Below are 16,193 nucleotides of genomic sequence, written 5' to 3'. Positions count from 1 at the left end.
CACTTTGTATTACCAGTACTGGTACTGAAATTTATAAGTGATCTGCAGACTTTTAGAAATAAATGTGGAACCTCTGAAATAAAATAAACAATTATTTCTAGCAGACCATACAGTGAACAAGTTCACACACAAACAAAAAAAATTGTAGGCAACTAGTTAGCTACTAAAATTCATTCTTCATGAACATAACCAATATTCTCAACACACACACACACACACACACACACACACACCTGTTCATTCTCTCTCTCTCTCTCTCTCTCTCTCTCTCTTCTGATGATGTAACTTGCATATGCCTCTCCATATTGCTGAACCTAAATTCCATTAATGAACTTATTAAGGATACAACTAATCTGCATATATTATTCAACAATCTCATAATGAGTGATATCATTACTGGATGAAAAAGACATGCATCTGCAGAAAATATGAACAGTTTCAAGACATTGTTCCCACAAAGACACCAGTCCTGCTTAACTGTCATTAGGATTATGTTAGAAAAACATGAAGGAATGTATAGAAATGTCACTTTCCTTTGTCAGTTGTTACTGTCGTCATCAAAATACTTCCTGGACAATACTAACTGATCATGGACATCCCACATATTTTCACTCGTGGTTTCTGAGGACTACCAGAGCATAGCACTTTCTGTCTACTAGTTTCAAACATATAATTGTTTCAAACACGTAATTGGTAGAAATGATGTGCATGTACAAACAAACAAATGGTTGTTGTTGTTGTTGTGGTCTTCAGTCCAGAGACTGGTTTGGTGCAGCTCTCCATGCTACTCTATCCTGTGCAAGCCTCTTCATATCCAAGTAACTACTGCAACCTACATCTTTCTGACTCTGCTTACTGTATTCATCTCTTGGTCTCTCTCTACAATTTTTGCCCTCCATGCTTCCCTACAATACTAAATTGGTAATCCCTTGATGCCTCATAATGTGTCCTACCAACCAATCCCTTCTTCTTGTCAAGTTGTGCCATAAATTCCTTTTCTCCCCATGTCTATTCAGTACCCCCTCATTAGTTATGTCATCTACCTAACTACACTTCAGCATTGTTCTGTAACACCACATTTCAAAAGCTTCTATTCTCTTCTTGCCCGAACTGTTTATCATCCATATTTCACTTCCATACTAGCTGCACTGCTACAGATACTTTCAGAAAGGGCTTCCCGATGTATGAGTCTGTACTTGATGTTAACGAATTTCTCTTCTTCATATTTGCTTTTCTTACCATTGCCAGTCTACATTTTATATCCCTCCTTCTTTGATCATCAACAGTTATTTTGCTTACCAAATAACAAAACTCATTTACTACTTTAACTGCCTCATTCCCTAATCTAATACCCTCAGCATCACCTGATTTAATTTGACTACATTCCATTATACTCATTTTGCTTTTATTGACGTTCATCTTATATCCTCCTTTCAAGACACTGTCCATCCTGCTCAACTGCTCATCCAGGCCTTTTACCGTCTGAAAGAATTACTATATTATTGGCAAACCTCAAAGTTTTCATTTTTTCTCCATGGATTTTAATTACTATTAAAAATTTTCTTTTGTTTCTTTAACTGCTTGCAATATACAGATTGAATAACATCAGGGGTAGGCTACAACCCTAACTCACTACCTTCTCAATCACTGCTTCCCTTTCATGCCCATTAACTGTTATAACTGCCATTTGGTTTATGTACAAATTGTGAATAGCCTTTCGCTCTATATTTTACCCCTGCCACCTTCAGAATTTGAAAGAGAACATTCCAGTCAACACTGTCAAAAGCTTTCTCTAAACCTACAAATGCTAGAAACGTAGGTTTGTCTTTCCTTAACCTATCTTCTAAGATAAGTCATAGGGTCAGTATTGCCTCATGTGTTCCAACATTTCTCCTGAATCCAAACTGATCTTCCCTGAGGTTGCCTTCTACCAGTTTTTCCATTCGTCCATTTTGCAACTGTGACTTATTAAACAGATAGTTTGGTAATTTTCACACTTGTCAACACCTGCTTTCTTTCGGATTGGAATAATTATATTCTTCTTGCAGTCTGAGGGTATTTTGCCTGTCTCAAACATCTTGCTCATCAAATGGAAGAGTTTTGTCATGGCTGGCTAATACGAGGCTATCAGTAGTTCAAGTGGAATGCTGTCCATTCTCGAGGCCTTGTTTTGACTTGGGCCTTTCAGGGCTGTGTCAAATTCTTCAAGCAGTATCACACCTCCCATTTCATCTTCATCTATGTTTTCTTCCATTTCCATAAAATTTCTCTCAAGTGCATCACCCTTGTATAAACCCTCTATATATTTCTTCCACCTTTGTGCTTCCCTTCTTTGCTTAGACTGGTTTTCCATCTGAGCTCTTGACATTCATACAGGTGGTTCTCTTTTCTGCAAAGGTCTCTCTAATTTTCCTGTAGGCAGCATCTACCTTACCCCTAGTGATGTATGCTTCTACATCCTTTCTAATAGCCCTCGTCTTTTTACCAACTCAATCCTCTGCTGCCTTAAATATTTCATCTCTCAAACCTACCCATTGTTCTTCTATTGTATTTCTTTCCCCTGTTCTTCTCAATTGTTCCCTAATGCTCTCTTTGAAACCTTCTGCAATCTCTGGTTCTTTCAGTTTATCCAGGTCCCACCTTCTCAAATTCCTACATTATTGCAGTTTATTTAGTTTTAATCTACAGTTCATACCCAATAAATTGTGGTCAGAATCCACATCAGCCCCTGGAAATGTCTTACAATTTAAAACCTGGTTCCTAAATCTCTCTCTTACCCTTATAGTATCTATCTGAAGCTTTCCTGTGTCTCCAGGTGTCTTCCAAGTATACAACTTTCTTTCATGGTTCTTAAACCAAGCGATAGCTTATTACCTTGTGTTCTGTACAAAATTCCACCAGGCACCTTCCTCTTACATTCCTTACTTACCCAAATTTCATATTCACGTACAACTTGTCCTTCTCTTCCTTTTCCTATTATTGATTTCCAATCCCCCAGACTACTAAATGTTCGCCTCCCTTAACTATATAAATAATTTCTTTTATCTCACCATACAGTTCTTCAATCTCTTCATCATCTGCAGAAATACTTGGCATATAAACCTGTACTACTATGGTAGGCCTGGGCTTCATGTCTATCTTGGCTACAATAATGTATTCACTACACTGTTTGTAGTAGCTTATACATGTTCCTATTTTTCTTATTCATTATTAAATCTACTCCAACATCACCCATATTTGACTTTGTATTTATAACCCTGTATTCACCAGACCAGAAGTCTTGTTCCTCTTGCCACCTATTTTCACTAAATCCCACTAAATCTAACTTTAACTTATCCCTTTCCCTTTTTAAATTTTCTAACCTACCCGCCCAAATAAGGGATCTGACATTCCACGCTTCAATCTGTAGAATGCCAGTTTTGTTTCTCCTGATAATGACGTCCTCCTTAGTAGTACCCAGCCCAACCCAGAGATGCAAATGGAGGACTATTTCACCTCCAGAATATTTTACCCAAGAGGACACCATCAGCATTTAACCACACAGTAAAGCTGTATGCACACGGGAAAAATTACAGCCATAGTTTCCCCTTGCTTTCAGCCATTCGCAGCACTAGCACAAAAGATAACAATTTAAAAAAATTGGATGATAAAACAATGGAAAATCCAGGATGGACTGTAACAATATGAAAGAAGCAAAGTCGCTACTCACCATATCGCAAAGATGCTGAGTCACGATAGGCAAAATAAAAAAATTCACACAATCATAGCTTTCAGCCATTAAGGCCTTTGTCAGCAGTAGACACACATACACACATGTGCACACACACACTCACGCAAAAGCAACTTGCACACACATCTGCAGTCTGAGAGAGCTGAAACTACACTGCGAGCAGCAGCACCAGTGTATGATGGGAGTGGCGACTGGGTGGGGGTAAGTCGCCACTTCCATCATGCACTGGTGCTGCTGCTCACAGTGTAGTTTTGGCTCTCTGAGACTGCAGACATGTATGCAAGTTGCGCTTGCATGAGTGTGTGTGTGTGTGTGCATGTATGTCTACTACTGACAAAGGCCTTAATGGCCGAAAGCTATGATTGTGTGAATCTTTTTATTGTGCCTATTGTGACTCAACATCTCTGCTATAAAATTGGATGATTTATTCATAAGGAAGAGATTCACAAACTGAGCAAATCAACAATGTGATTTTCCACCTCTGCCCATTATGCAAGCAGTTATTTGGCTTAGCATTGATTGATAAGGTTCTTGGACACCCTCATGATAGCAATTGCGCCAAATTCTGTGAAACTGGCATGGTAGATCAACAAAATGCACCAAACATTCTCTGTATAGGAGAGATCTGGCGATCCTATTGGTCAAAGTACATTTAGGCAAGCATAAAAACAAGCAGTAGAAACTCTCTGCAGGTGTGGGTGGCATTATCTTGCTGAAATTTAAGCCCAGGATGGGCTGCCTTGAAGGGCATCAAAATGGGTTTAGAATATTGTTGATATACCATTGTGCTGTAAAGGTGTTGTGGATGACAACTAAAGGAGTCCTGATGTGAAAAGAAATGATACCCCAGACCGTCCCTCCTGTTTGTTGGGTCGTATGGTATCCCACCTTTGTTTGGCTTGTCTCCAGGGATGTCTTTGCTGGTATTGGGGCCCAATTCAAATTGGGACTCATCACTAAACAAAATTCTACTCCGGTCAATAAGATTTCAGGACAAAGAAGTGTCTGGAGACACCCCAGACAGCGATGGGATACCAACCTGACTGTCACTCGCCAAAAGGCCTGACAACCAGGAGTAACGGTATGGGGTGCCATTTCTTTTAATAGCAGGAATTCTTTGGTTGTTATCTGTGACACCTTTACAGCACCGCACAGCGGTACATCAATGATATTGTATGTCCTGTTTTGTTGCCCTTCATGGCAAGCCATCCTATGCTACAGTTCAGCAAGATAATTTCCACCCACACAAGGTGAGATTTTCTACTGCTTGTCTTCATGCTTGCCAGATCTGACTATGGCCAGCAAGGCCGCTGAAGCTCTCCCCAATTGAGAACATCTGGAGCATTGTGAGCAGGACCCTCCAGCCAGCTTGGGATTTTGATGATCTAAAGAGTCAGTAGGACAGAATTTGGCATGACATCCCTCATGAGGGCATCCAACAACTTTATCAATAGGTACCAAGCCGAATAGCTGCCTGTCTAAGGGCTTGAGGTGGACCAAGAGATTGACTTGCTCAATTTGTGAAGCTCTTTCTCCCGAATAAATCATCCAGTTTTTCTGAAATTGTAATAATTTGTTTGTCTATTTATTAATATCTGTCCCAATTGAATACTTCTTTCGTGTTGTATCTCTTTTTTTTTTATCTTAGAATGTACGTACAATGAACTGCACATAACCACTGGAGGCAGATCTCTGTAGCTTGATTGTTACTGTTGTGGTCTTCTGGACACTTACTGGATGGTGAAACTCTGTGTTACACAAATCTGTGGAAGCATCTTTATCTCTGCATAACTACTACATCCACTAGAGGCTGTTTACAGTACTCAAGTGTTGGTCTTCTTCTACAATGTTTACTCCACACTGCCACCACCCGCCCTTCCCCCAATTGCCACACACACACACACACACACACACACACACACACACACACACACTTTCATCCATAATCAAAATTACTTTCCCTTCATGGCTCATGGCGTGACGTATCAAGTGATCCCTTCATTTAATCTTGTTTTCTTCCCATTACATTCAGTACCCCTTGATTAGCTATTAGCTATCCAGTCTGTCTATACAATCTTCCATTTCTTCTGTAGAACCACATTACAAAGCTTCTATTCTATTCTTGTTTATGTACATTAAACATCAACGAATTTGTCTTTTTCAGAAACACTTTTCTTGTTATTGCTCATTTGTATTTTATATCATCTTTATATCTACTATCGTCAGTTATTTAGCTATCCAAGTAGTAACATCCATCTTTCCATATTTTGCTTTCCATCCTGTCAACTGCTCTTCTATGCCCTTTGCCATCTTTGAAAGAATTACAGTATCATTGGTAAACCTTAAACATTTTATTTCTTCTATCCTTTCCTTTTCAAATTTTACCTTCATTTTTTCGCTCTTTGCTCAAGTGTACAGAGTGATTGGAGATAGGCTACAACTCTGTCTGACTCCCTTCTCAACTACTGCATCCGTATCATGTCCTTTGACTCTTGTAACTGTAGTCTGGCTTCTGTACAAGTTGTAGATACCATTTTATTATCTGTTTTTATGTCTGATACCTTCAGAATGTCAAAGAGTGTATTCCAGTCAACATTGTCCAAAGCTTTCTCTAAACCTAAACATACTATAAGCATGAGTTTGCCTTTCTTTAACCTGTCTTCTAAGATACGATGTAGGGTCAGTATGACGTTGCTGTACCCACATTTTTTATCTTCCCTGATGATGGCTTTTATCAGTCTTTCCATTCTTCTGTTAATATTTGATGATAATAATAATGTACAACAATCACTTATTAAACTGATGGTTCAATAATATTCATAACTGTCAGTGCTTGATTGTTAACAAACTGTTCTCTTTATGCAGTAAGGTCTTTCCCTCATCTGCACTACATTTTATTGCTATTTATCATGGACCTCTCTTTATGCTACTACACACACATATTTAATAGCACTGATAAATGAGATTAAGCTTGAGGAATGATGTGTTCTCTGATGTGCAATTCAGTGTTGAAACTGTTGTCAATGTAATTATAGCAAAAAAACTGATAAAGGCAGTTCCTTCTGCAGGCATGTTCAGAGGTTTATTTACTGTTAACTGCAATTTAACCTCAATGACAGTAATCATGTAAATCAACTGACTTGAATAATTTATGAAGGAATTCAATCTGCTGCACAACAATTGCTGCTCCATTTTAACTAACCATCACAAAGAACAACAATGCATTTCAAGTTGCTTCAACCAATGACAGTTGCATTTTTAAATACCTAAATGTCCTATAATGACATTAATTACTTTTGGATTAAAGGAGGCCACTGACCAAAAATACAGAATGGTTGATTCGTTGATAGGCACATAGAAAAAAAAAAAACTTGCTAGTTTTTGGAGTAATCATTTTTTGAGCTAGAGTAAATACACACATGGAGAGCATGAGTATACCCCCCCCCCCAAATGCCTATCCCCCTCTATAGTGCCTGCTGGGAGAACACTGCCATGCCGCATTTCGGCAGATGGACTGGTTTTTGGGGTAGGTAGTGGAAGAGGAGGCAGGAGGCAAGGAGGGGGATTGGGAATGGGTGGATAGTGGTTCAGAGGCACACAGTCAGTTTGCCACCCAGGAATGTGGGAGGAAGAGGAGGGAGGTAGACAGGCTACACATGTGATATGCAGTTACCGGAGCCAGTGGGGAGTGCCGCATCCTAAAGGTGATGTGATTGGAAAAGGTTTACAGGATGGAGGAAGGGGAAAGTGCTGGATGGATGGTGTGTTGCCAGTTGGTTACCAGAGATTGAGGCCAGTATGATTACGGGAGCAAAGGATGTTTTGTAAGGGTAACTTTCATCTGTGTAGTTCAAAGAAGCTGGTGGTGGTTCAAAACATCCAGATGGTGTAGGTTGTGAAGCAGCTACTGAAACTGAGCATGTTGTGCTCAGATGCATGTTGTGTTAACATATCACCAACTCAGTTCTTGGCAACAATTTGGCAGTCGCCATTCAGCCTCGTGGGTAACTGGTTGGTAGTCCTACTGGTCTAAAAGACTGTGCACTGTTTGCAGCAGAGTTGGTACATGACAGCTGCTTTCACAGATGGCCCAGCCTCTAAGGGTATGATAACCCTGTGAAAAGGCTGGAGTAGGAGATGCTGGGTGAGTGAATGAGACAGTCCTTGCACCTTAGTATGCCACATGGATATGATTCCTGTGGCAAGCAGTTGGGAGTCAGAATGGCATATGGGTGGACTAGGATGTTCTGTAGGTTGGGTCTTGGTTAAGTTGTTCATCATTTCAGAGCAGTGTAAGAGATAATGAAAGCCCTGGCAAAGAATATGGTTCAGTTGATCCAGTCCGGGGTGACACTGGGTGATACTATAGTACCATGCCTCCCACTTCAAAGATACTGACCACTTCCTTCGCCGACTTTCTAGCATCCCCATCCCTTTACCTCCTGGATCCCTACTTGTCACTGTTGATGCCACCTCCCTATACACCAACATCCCTCATGCTGATGGCCTTGCCACTATTGAATACTTACTCTCCCAATGTCCTTCAGACTCAAACTCACCACCTCCTTCCTTATACACTTTACCAACTATATCCAAACCCCTAACTTCTTTTCCTTTGAAGAGAAGGCATATAAACAAATTAGTGACACAGCTATGGGCACTCAGATGGCACCTTCCCATGTCAACCTGTTTATGGGCTGTGTGAAGGGAACCTCCCTAGCCTCCCAAAATTCCCAACGCCTAGTGTGATTGAGAGTCACTGATGATATCTTCATGATGTGGACTCAGGGCCAAGTCACCCTACTTACATTTCTTCACAACCTCAACATCTTTCCAATCTGCTCTACTTGGTCCTCTTCTACCCAACGCACCACCTTCCTGGACATTGAACTTCTCCTCTCTGATGGCTCCACCAACACCTTTGCCCACATTAAACCCAATACTCACCAACAGTACCAACATTTTGAAAGATGCCTCCTTTCTATACCCAAAAATCCCTCCTATGCAGCCTTGCTACTCATGGACAACGTCTTTACAGTGATGGGATTCCCTTGCTCAATATGCTTAAGACCACACGGAGGCCATCACAAACAGCCAATACACTCCAAATCTAGTCAAACAGATTTTAAATATCATATCCTCACAAATGCCTTATCACCCACCACATCCAAGAATCAGTTACAAAGGAGCATTCCCCCCTGGTCACCCAATATCACCCTGGAACGGAACAACTGAACCATATCCTTTGCCAAGGCTATCATTCTCTCTCATCCTGCCCTCAAATGATGGACATCCTACCCAAGATCCTTCTAATCTTGCCCATCCAATCTACAAAACGTTCTACTCCATTTCTATGCCAGGTTCATCCCCAATCCCTTGTCACAGGGATCATAATCCTGTGGTTGACCAAAGTGTGTGACCTGCCATATCCACCATGCAGCACCTCTTACTCCAGCCCTGTCACAGGCTTATTCTACCGTGTCACAGGTCAGGCCACCTGTAAAAGCAGCCATTTCATATACCAACTCTGCTGCAAACCCTTTTATGTCAGTATGACTACCAACCAGCTGTCCACCATGACGAATAGCCACCACCAAATTGTTGCCAAGAATGTAGTTGACCAATTGGTGGCACAACATGCAGTTGAGCACACCATGCACAGTTTTAATGGCTGCTTCACAACCTGGGCCATCTGGATCCTTCGCTCCATCACCAGGTTCTCTGAACTACACAGATGGAAGTTATTCTTACAACACATCCTCCACTCCTGTAATCATTCTGGCCTCAATCTCAGATAACCCATAATCCCTGAACTCTCCACCCAACAGTTTCCCCTTCCATTGTCCTGTTACACATATGTTACTTACAGGATGCACTGCTCTTCACCAGCCCATACAATTCCCCCCCCCCCCCCCCCCCCATCCTGCATTCCTAGCTGGCAAAGCAAGTGTCTCCCTCTAAGCCACTAGCCACACACCCCTAGTTCCTCTCCCTGCCTCCTGTCTCTAACACCCACTATTCGTCCCACCTGACACTACTCCAAACTAACTAGTCCATCCACTGAGAAACATAGAACTGGCACTGCCAGTCTAGCTGGCACCATGTAGAGACTGAGGTGTGTGCTTTTTCTGTATTTTACTCTAGCTCATCAAAGGATTACTCTGAAAGCTAGAATTTGTGTGTGTGTGTGTGTGTGTGAGAGAGAGAGAGAGAGAGAGAGAGAGAGAGAGAGAGAGAGAACGCACGCATGTGCGCACCTGTCAACAACTCAATGCTTCTGCTTTTCGGTGTGTGGTCTCCTTGTATTCAAAAGTATTTACATTCTATAATAACTTTCCTGTTGCATCAATGTATTGGTGTCACTGACATTCCCAACATAGAAATACTTACATATGAAGTCTGTAAGAAAAGTATCTGACCTTTGGCCAGGAGGGAAAAAACCTGGCTTACCTGGAGTGCTGAACACCTAATCACCACCAAAGTAGTACCCTCCAGGCTCCACAAACTGCTCCCAGGAAGTGCCACCACAATTGCAAGCATGCTGAAAAACCTCTTTTGGAATAGAGTTTAGGTCACTGTCGTTGCTGCCTTAATGTCCTCTCATCTGAAATTGCTTTCCTTTCAATGGCTTCTTGAGTTTGGGAACAGCCAGAAGTTGCAGGGGGGCATTTCGGGAGTCAGGTAATTAAGGAGCCTGTTGACCCAGTGGAATCTGGTTTTTTGTCAAAAAAAAAAAGTCTCAAATCAAGTGTGAGGAATGTGCTGGAGCACTGTTGTGATGGAGGCGCATCATTTTTCTGTTGACTGCAAGTCTGGACTCCTGCACCACACAGCATCAGGTAGGCAATGGAGGACATCCTGGTAGTACCCTTTGGTGATTGACTCTGAGGTGCGTACTCATGGTGTATCACACCATAGGAGTCAAAGAAAGCAGTCAGGATCACTTTGACATTGCCGTGCACTTGGAAGGCCTTTTCGGTCTTGACGATGAGGAATGCTTCCACTGTGACGACTGGTATTTGGTTTCTGAGTTGTACCTGTAAGCCCAGGGCTTGTCACCAATGATTACGGAGTTCACGAAGTCACGGTCACTGTTTGTGGAGTCCATCATGTACTGTGAGACTTCAACATGAAGCTGCGTTTGCTCCACTGTCAGCAGCTTTGGCATAAATTTCGCCGACACTCCCTTCATGGCCAAATCTTGAGACACAATGGAATGTACTGAAAATGTGCTGATGCCCACCTCTTCTGCAATTTATCTCATAGTTACATGACAGTCTCACATCACCATGGTGTTCACTTTGGCAATGACTTGGTCATTTTGGCATCTTGATGGCCAACCAGAGCACGGCTCATTCTCTACTGATTTACAGCCACCTGTAAACTGCTTGTACCACTCCTTAATCTGTGTGATGCCCATAGATCGTCATTGAAAGCAATCTGAATCTTCCAAATGGTTTCCATTTGGCTGGCGCCCAGTTTCAGGCAAAATTTGATGCAGTAGCACTGCTCCAGTCATTCTGTCATTTCCCTTGCAATGAAAAACTGATGCAAGCACTACACACAATCTCACTCAACTGCTGCTTCCCAGAAACTGACACAGTCGACAGTTGGGAAAAAAATCATGCTTGCGGATGAAGGTTCAGGTAGGCTCATGCAGGCATGCTAAATTTAAACCAATCAGGTGTTTGCAAAAGAAAAATAATGTTGGATACTTTTCTAACACACCTCGTATAGTAATAAATTCTGCATTACACAGGTGTGTCTAAATACTTTTGATCAAGGATTATTTTCGAACACACCCCACATAACCACCCACATAAAAAAAACACAGATTATGAAACAAGACTGTTGCTTAACTAAAACTGTTCTTCAGTCTTGTTTGGACACTCAAGTGAAAAGTACACAACTCAACACTGCTGTCCAATTAGTGTGTTTGTTCACAATGCTCAGTGTCATATCACTTCATTATTATTATTATTTTTTTAAACCTCTGTATTTCTTCTCAGAAAGTTTACATGTACTCAAAAGGAGTCATGCTCCATACAGGACACTAATTAAAATTTTTAATTTTACTTTTTGCTTGTGTGACATACTGACATTCGTGAGGTATATAGATGCCTGAAGCAGCGTTTATAATTTCCTAACAAAGATAAAAGAATTTGTGTTTAAGCATACTCTATTTACATATCTTGCACCAGTTGTTGCAAAAGCCACAATATTCATGCATGGTTTGTATCATTTTATGCTCTGAGATTCCCATGGTTTGCTTTCTGCTCTTGTGATTTGTTTATGGTTGTGAATGAAATATTCGTAGATAAAAATTTATTTTTCAAATTTCAACCTACACAGAGATCACAAAATTGCATTTCAAGATGTAAAATTCAAGAAGTAATGTTTCCTTAAAATAACATTGCCTTTTTCCATTTTTAAATAATGTGTTCTTTGGAATAGACACAATAACAATGAACTTGGATTTTTTTTTAAATTTAAAATAATGAGACTGAAGCTGTTTCCAATATCGATGATGATTCAAAATTTACTGTTGTTGTAAAGTGTCAAAGGTTTTGGTGTACTAGTCACATGATAAATAGAATTTAGTGTAGACATTAATTTTATACTGTGCAAAATATTATATTCATCAAATCTTACTAATTCAGAGGAAGTGTTGCTGCTTGACAATAAACTGAATGGTGAAAACATTAGTAATACAGTTTTATTAGCAATACAATTTCAAAATTGCAAATAATATTATTTTGCATAGAAGTTTACCCAATGATCTGTTTCTGCTAGGCGTTCAGTGGACAACTGATTTAAAGCCACTCCGAACAAACTGGATTAAAGAGTATCTTACAACTGCTCCATATCTCATCCTTGTATTTAAGCAGCTCTATAGCTTAAAGGAAGATGGAACAAAAGTCATACATTATTACAACGAGATGAGTGTTGCAATGGCAGCAGGAATACTCATCACAGCTGTACATGTAAGTATTAACAATTAATGACTTATTGCTCTCTCTCTCCCTCTCTCTTTCTCTCTCTCTCACTCTAAATATGCACACAGTTAGTGTGTTTTGAAGAGATATGCATCTTCAAAATTAATGTGATCATCTGGGAAGAATCAAATATAAAAAAAAAAAAACATTCTGGTCAATGACTGACTTAAGCATTCTCCAGACTGTGTTATAGATATACAAAGTTGATAATTTTGTTTTGAAAAGCATATTTCTTATGAACAGTTTTGATAGTCTTCTTGTCTTAAACGATAAAACAGATAACCAGTTCTGGAAATGCATGTAATGTAATTTCATGATGATGGGTGCAACAATTGTCAGTATTATATTTATTATACACCAGTATACCAACATTTGTGATTTGTACATAATAATCACGGTTATTTAGCATAAAACTCAACACTGAGTGTGACATAACATCTGTATTCTGCAAGTCACCATAGTGTGCGATGGGGGATACATCTTACTCCAGTATTATTTTTCTCTTTTTCTATTCCATTTGCAGATTGTACATAGGTAGACAGCCTGATGGTACCCCTCTGTATGAGCCTCAATGTCTCTCATTTTAGAGCCTTCGTTATCACATGAGACGTATGTTGAAGGAAGGAACATGTTTCTCAACTTAGTATGGAATGTGAAATCTCAGGATTTTGCGAGTATGGTGCTCTGTGATTGATGATTACTTTCTTGTACCATTACTCATTGCTACTGAACTATGGTGTGTCGTCCTGACTCCTTAGTACTCTCCACAGCTTCTTATCTAGCACATGGCCAACAAATCATCTGAATTTGTGCCCGAGATTTTCCATATTATCTTTGCCAGAGCTGGATGTTTGCTGGTGACTGCTCAAGTAGTTTCTAATTATTTTCCTATTACAGATGTTAAATAGAAATATCTTCCTACTGTTATTAACTTTTTGCCCAGTACCAGTGATCAACAATGTTGCAATAGCCTTGGAGGCCATAGAGTATTACATCTATGTTCCCCAAATCAAAATATTTGGGCCTGCTTTTTGCCAGTAGATACAATGCGTGTTCCTCTTGGATGCACTGTTTGACTGTTCTAAATAATTTTTGCAAAATATATTCATTACCCCCCACCCCCTCATGATCCATGGACCTTGCCGTTGGTGGGGAGGCTTGCATGCCTCAGCGATACAGATAGCCGTACCATAGGTGCAACCACAATGGCGGGGTATCTGTTGAGAGGCCAGACAAACGTGTGGTTTCTGAAGAGGGGCAGCAGCCTTTTCAGTAGTTGCAAGGGCAACAGTCTGGATGATTGACTGACCTGGCCTTGTAACAATAACCAAAACGACCTTGCTGTGCTGGTACTGTGAACGGCTGAAAGCAAGGGGAAACTACGGCCGTAATTTTTCCCGAGGCCATGCAGCTTTATTGTATGGTTAAGGGATCGGTTGGTAGGACATGTTCTGAGGCATCAAGGGATCACCAATTTAGTATTGGAGGGCAGCGTGGAGAGTAAAAATCGTAGAGGGAGACCAAGAGATGAATACACTAAGCAGATTCAGAAGGATTTAGGTTGCAGTAGGTACTGGGAGATGAAGAGGCTTGCACAGGATAGAGTGGCATGGAGAGCTGCATCAAACCAGTCTCAGGACTGAAGACCACAACAACAACAACAATTTATTACAGTGTTTCACAATTCTTTGCACTTGCCTTCAATTTTAAAAGCATGTGTGTGTACAAGTCTATAGATGGCACACTGACCTACCTCATTTCTCACCCATCAATTTGGCAAAATCCTCAATAGCATCATCCAACAATGTAGAGTTACAGATTTAGCATATTTCGTTCATGCAAAGAGCAGGAGCATGTTTCATCAGCCAGGACAGCATTAACAATGACTGATTGTGAATGTCTCTCTGAAAATCATCCTGGAACAGCTGTTTCTGTTCAGTGGGCACAAGACAGTTTATGGACCAGTGTATTGGGAGAAAAGTGTTTGTTTCTCTGCAGCACACATTTTCAACAAGGTCCCACAAGTACTAAAAGTAACATAATGCATATTTTCTAGTCAAAGCTCATCACTACTTCTCTACAGGAGTAACATATGTCCACTTAATTTTGATTGCTCTCAAAGTAGCTTACTAAAACAAATGAAATTTAGAAATAATTTTTGTAATAAGGATTCAGAATTATTACTTGGTCCACTCATCCTGATTTGGAGTTTTCACCGTTTACTCAAGTTATTTCAGATCGATGATATATTTGTTTGTACCAGTAGGCAATGACTTCACCTTTCTGTACCCATTATTAGTAGTATGACATTAACAATGTGTACAAACACATTCTTACTGTGCACAAAAATGGAGATAAACATGAATACAAATTTCACTTGATTACCTGTAGGTTTCTCTCATATCATGCTAATAGTAATGACTTATAATACCTTATTTCAGTATGCTGGGCTTGTATCACTCACTAGCACACCACTCAACTGTGGACCAGCACTACGTAAGCTGTTGGGACGGCCAGCAAATGAGAAACTTACCCTGTTGCTGCCAGTTGGATACCCTGCAGATGATGCTACTGTACCTGATCTCAAACGCAAGCCACTAGAAGATATACTGATTGAAATATAGGACACTAAGTATTTCTGTGAGCTACTATTTAGCTTACAAGGACACTGCCACAATAAAGTGCATTTTTTCTTTACTTTTATAGATGTATGAATACCTGTTATACATTAACAATTTTGTGTATCATTTATTGCACAATTCTTGTGTGGATTTGTACCATAAATACAGAAAGCTTGTAACCTGTGTTCACCATCTTCAAATCTGAAATTAATTTACGTTAGCTTTTCTAAACTACATACAAATGACTCAGTCATGTGCTAAATGCTACAGCAGTGTGGCACAGATACAGGCATTACTTCATCACACTCAGTGCTTATCGTCCTGATTTACTCTCACACACACAGGCCACAAAGAGATGGACAGATGTGTCGCGACATAAAAGAGAGCAAATGGAAGAACGGTGTAAGTATTGTAACAAATGTTACTTTCGTATCTTTCAGGAAGAAAAACACAGCTTCCCATTGGTTGAACTGTACCTTCATAGTAATTTGCAGTTTCTCATTTTAAGACATCCCAGTTTCTGAGACAATAATCAATGCATTTGAACACTGTGAGACACTGTGGAGTCTATGCAAAGCCATTTAAACTAAAGAGGTATGTTGTCTTCAGGTGACTGCGGGACTATGCTGACTTGTACACTTGGCCACTATGAAAACTCGTCAACAGTTAAAATGGGGATGCGGTTGATCATTCTTCCTATAGTACAGACCTGATTGGCATCACATGACGTCCATCATTTTTAAGAATTGGGTGGACAATGTTTCACCTCAGAGGAGAAACTGCAGAGAACCACAACAACATACCAAATGTATCAAATACAGTATAGACAAGACTCTTGATCCTGTG

At 40.3% G+C, this 16,193-nt stretch overlaps 1 protein-coding gene across 1 annotated transcript in view; it reads left to right on the top strand.

Annotated features, from left to right (window-relative positions):
- The window catches only part of LOC126334817 (iodotyrosine deiodinase 1), a 110,236-nt gene extending 94,704 nt beyond the window's left edge, over positions 1-15,532 (top strand). The window contains exons 4-5 of the mRNA XM_049997460.1: positions 12,524-12,714; positions 15,168-15,532. Coding sequence (XP_049853417.1) covers positions 12,524-12,714; positions 15,168-15,350 — 374 coding nt within the window. The 3' untranslated portion in view covers positions 15,351-15,532. The remainder of the gene's footprint in view (positions 1-12,523; positions 12,715-15,167) is intronic.
- Positions 15,533-16,193: the final 661 nt, after the last annotated feature.

This window comes from Schistocerca gregaria, chromosome 2 (genome assembly GCF_023897955.1).
Source record: "Schistocerca gregaria isolate iqSchGreg1 chromosome 2, iqSchGreg1.2, whole genome shotgun sequence".
Taxonomy (NCBI): Eukaryota; Metazoa; Arthropoda; class Insecta; order Orthoptera; family Acrididae; genus Schistocerca; species Schistocerca gregaria.
This window is presented reverse-complemented; position numbering and strand designations above follow the sequence as displayed.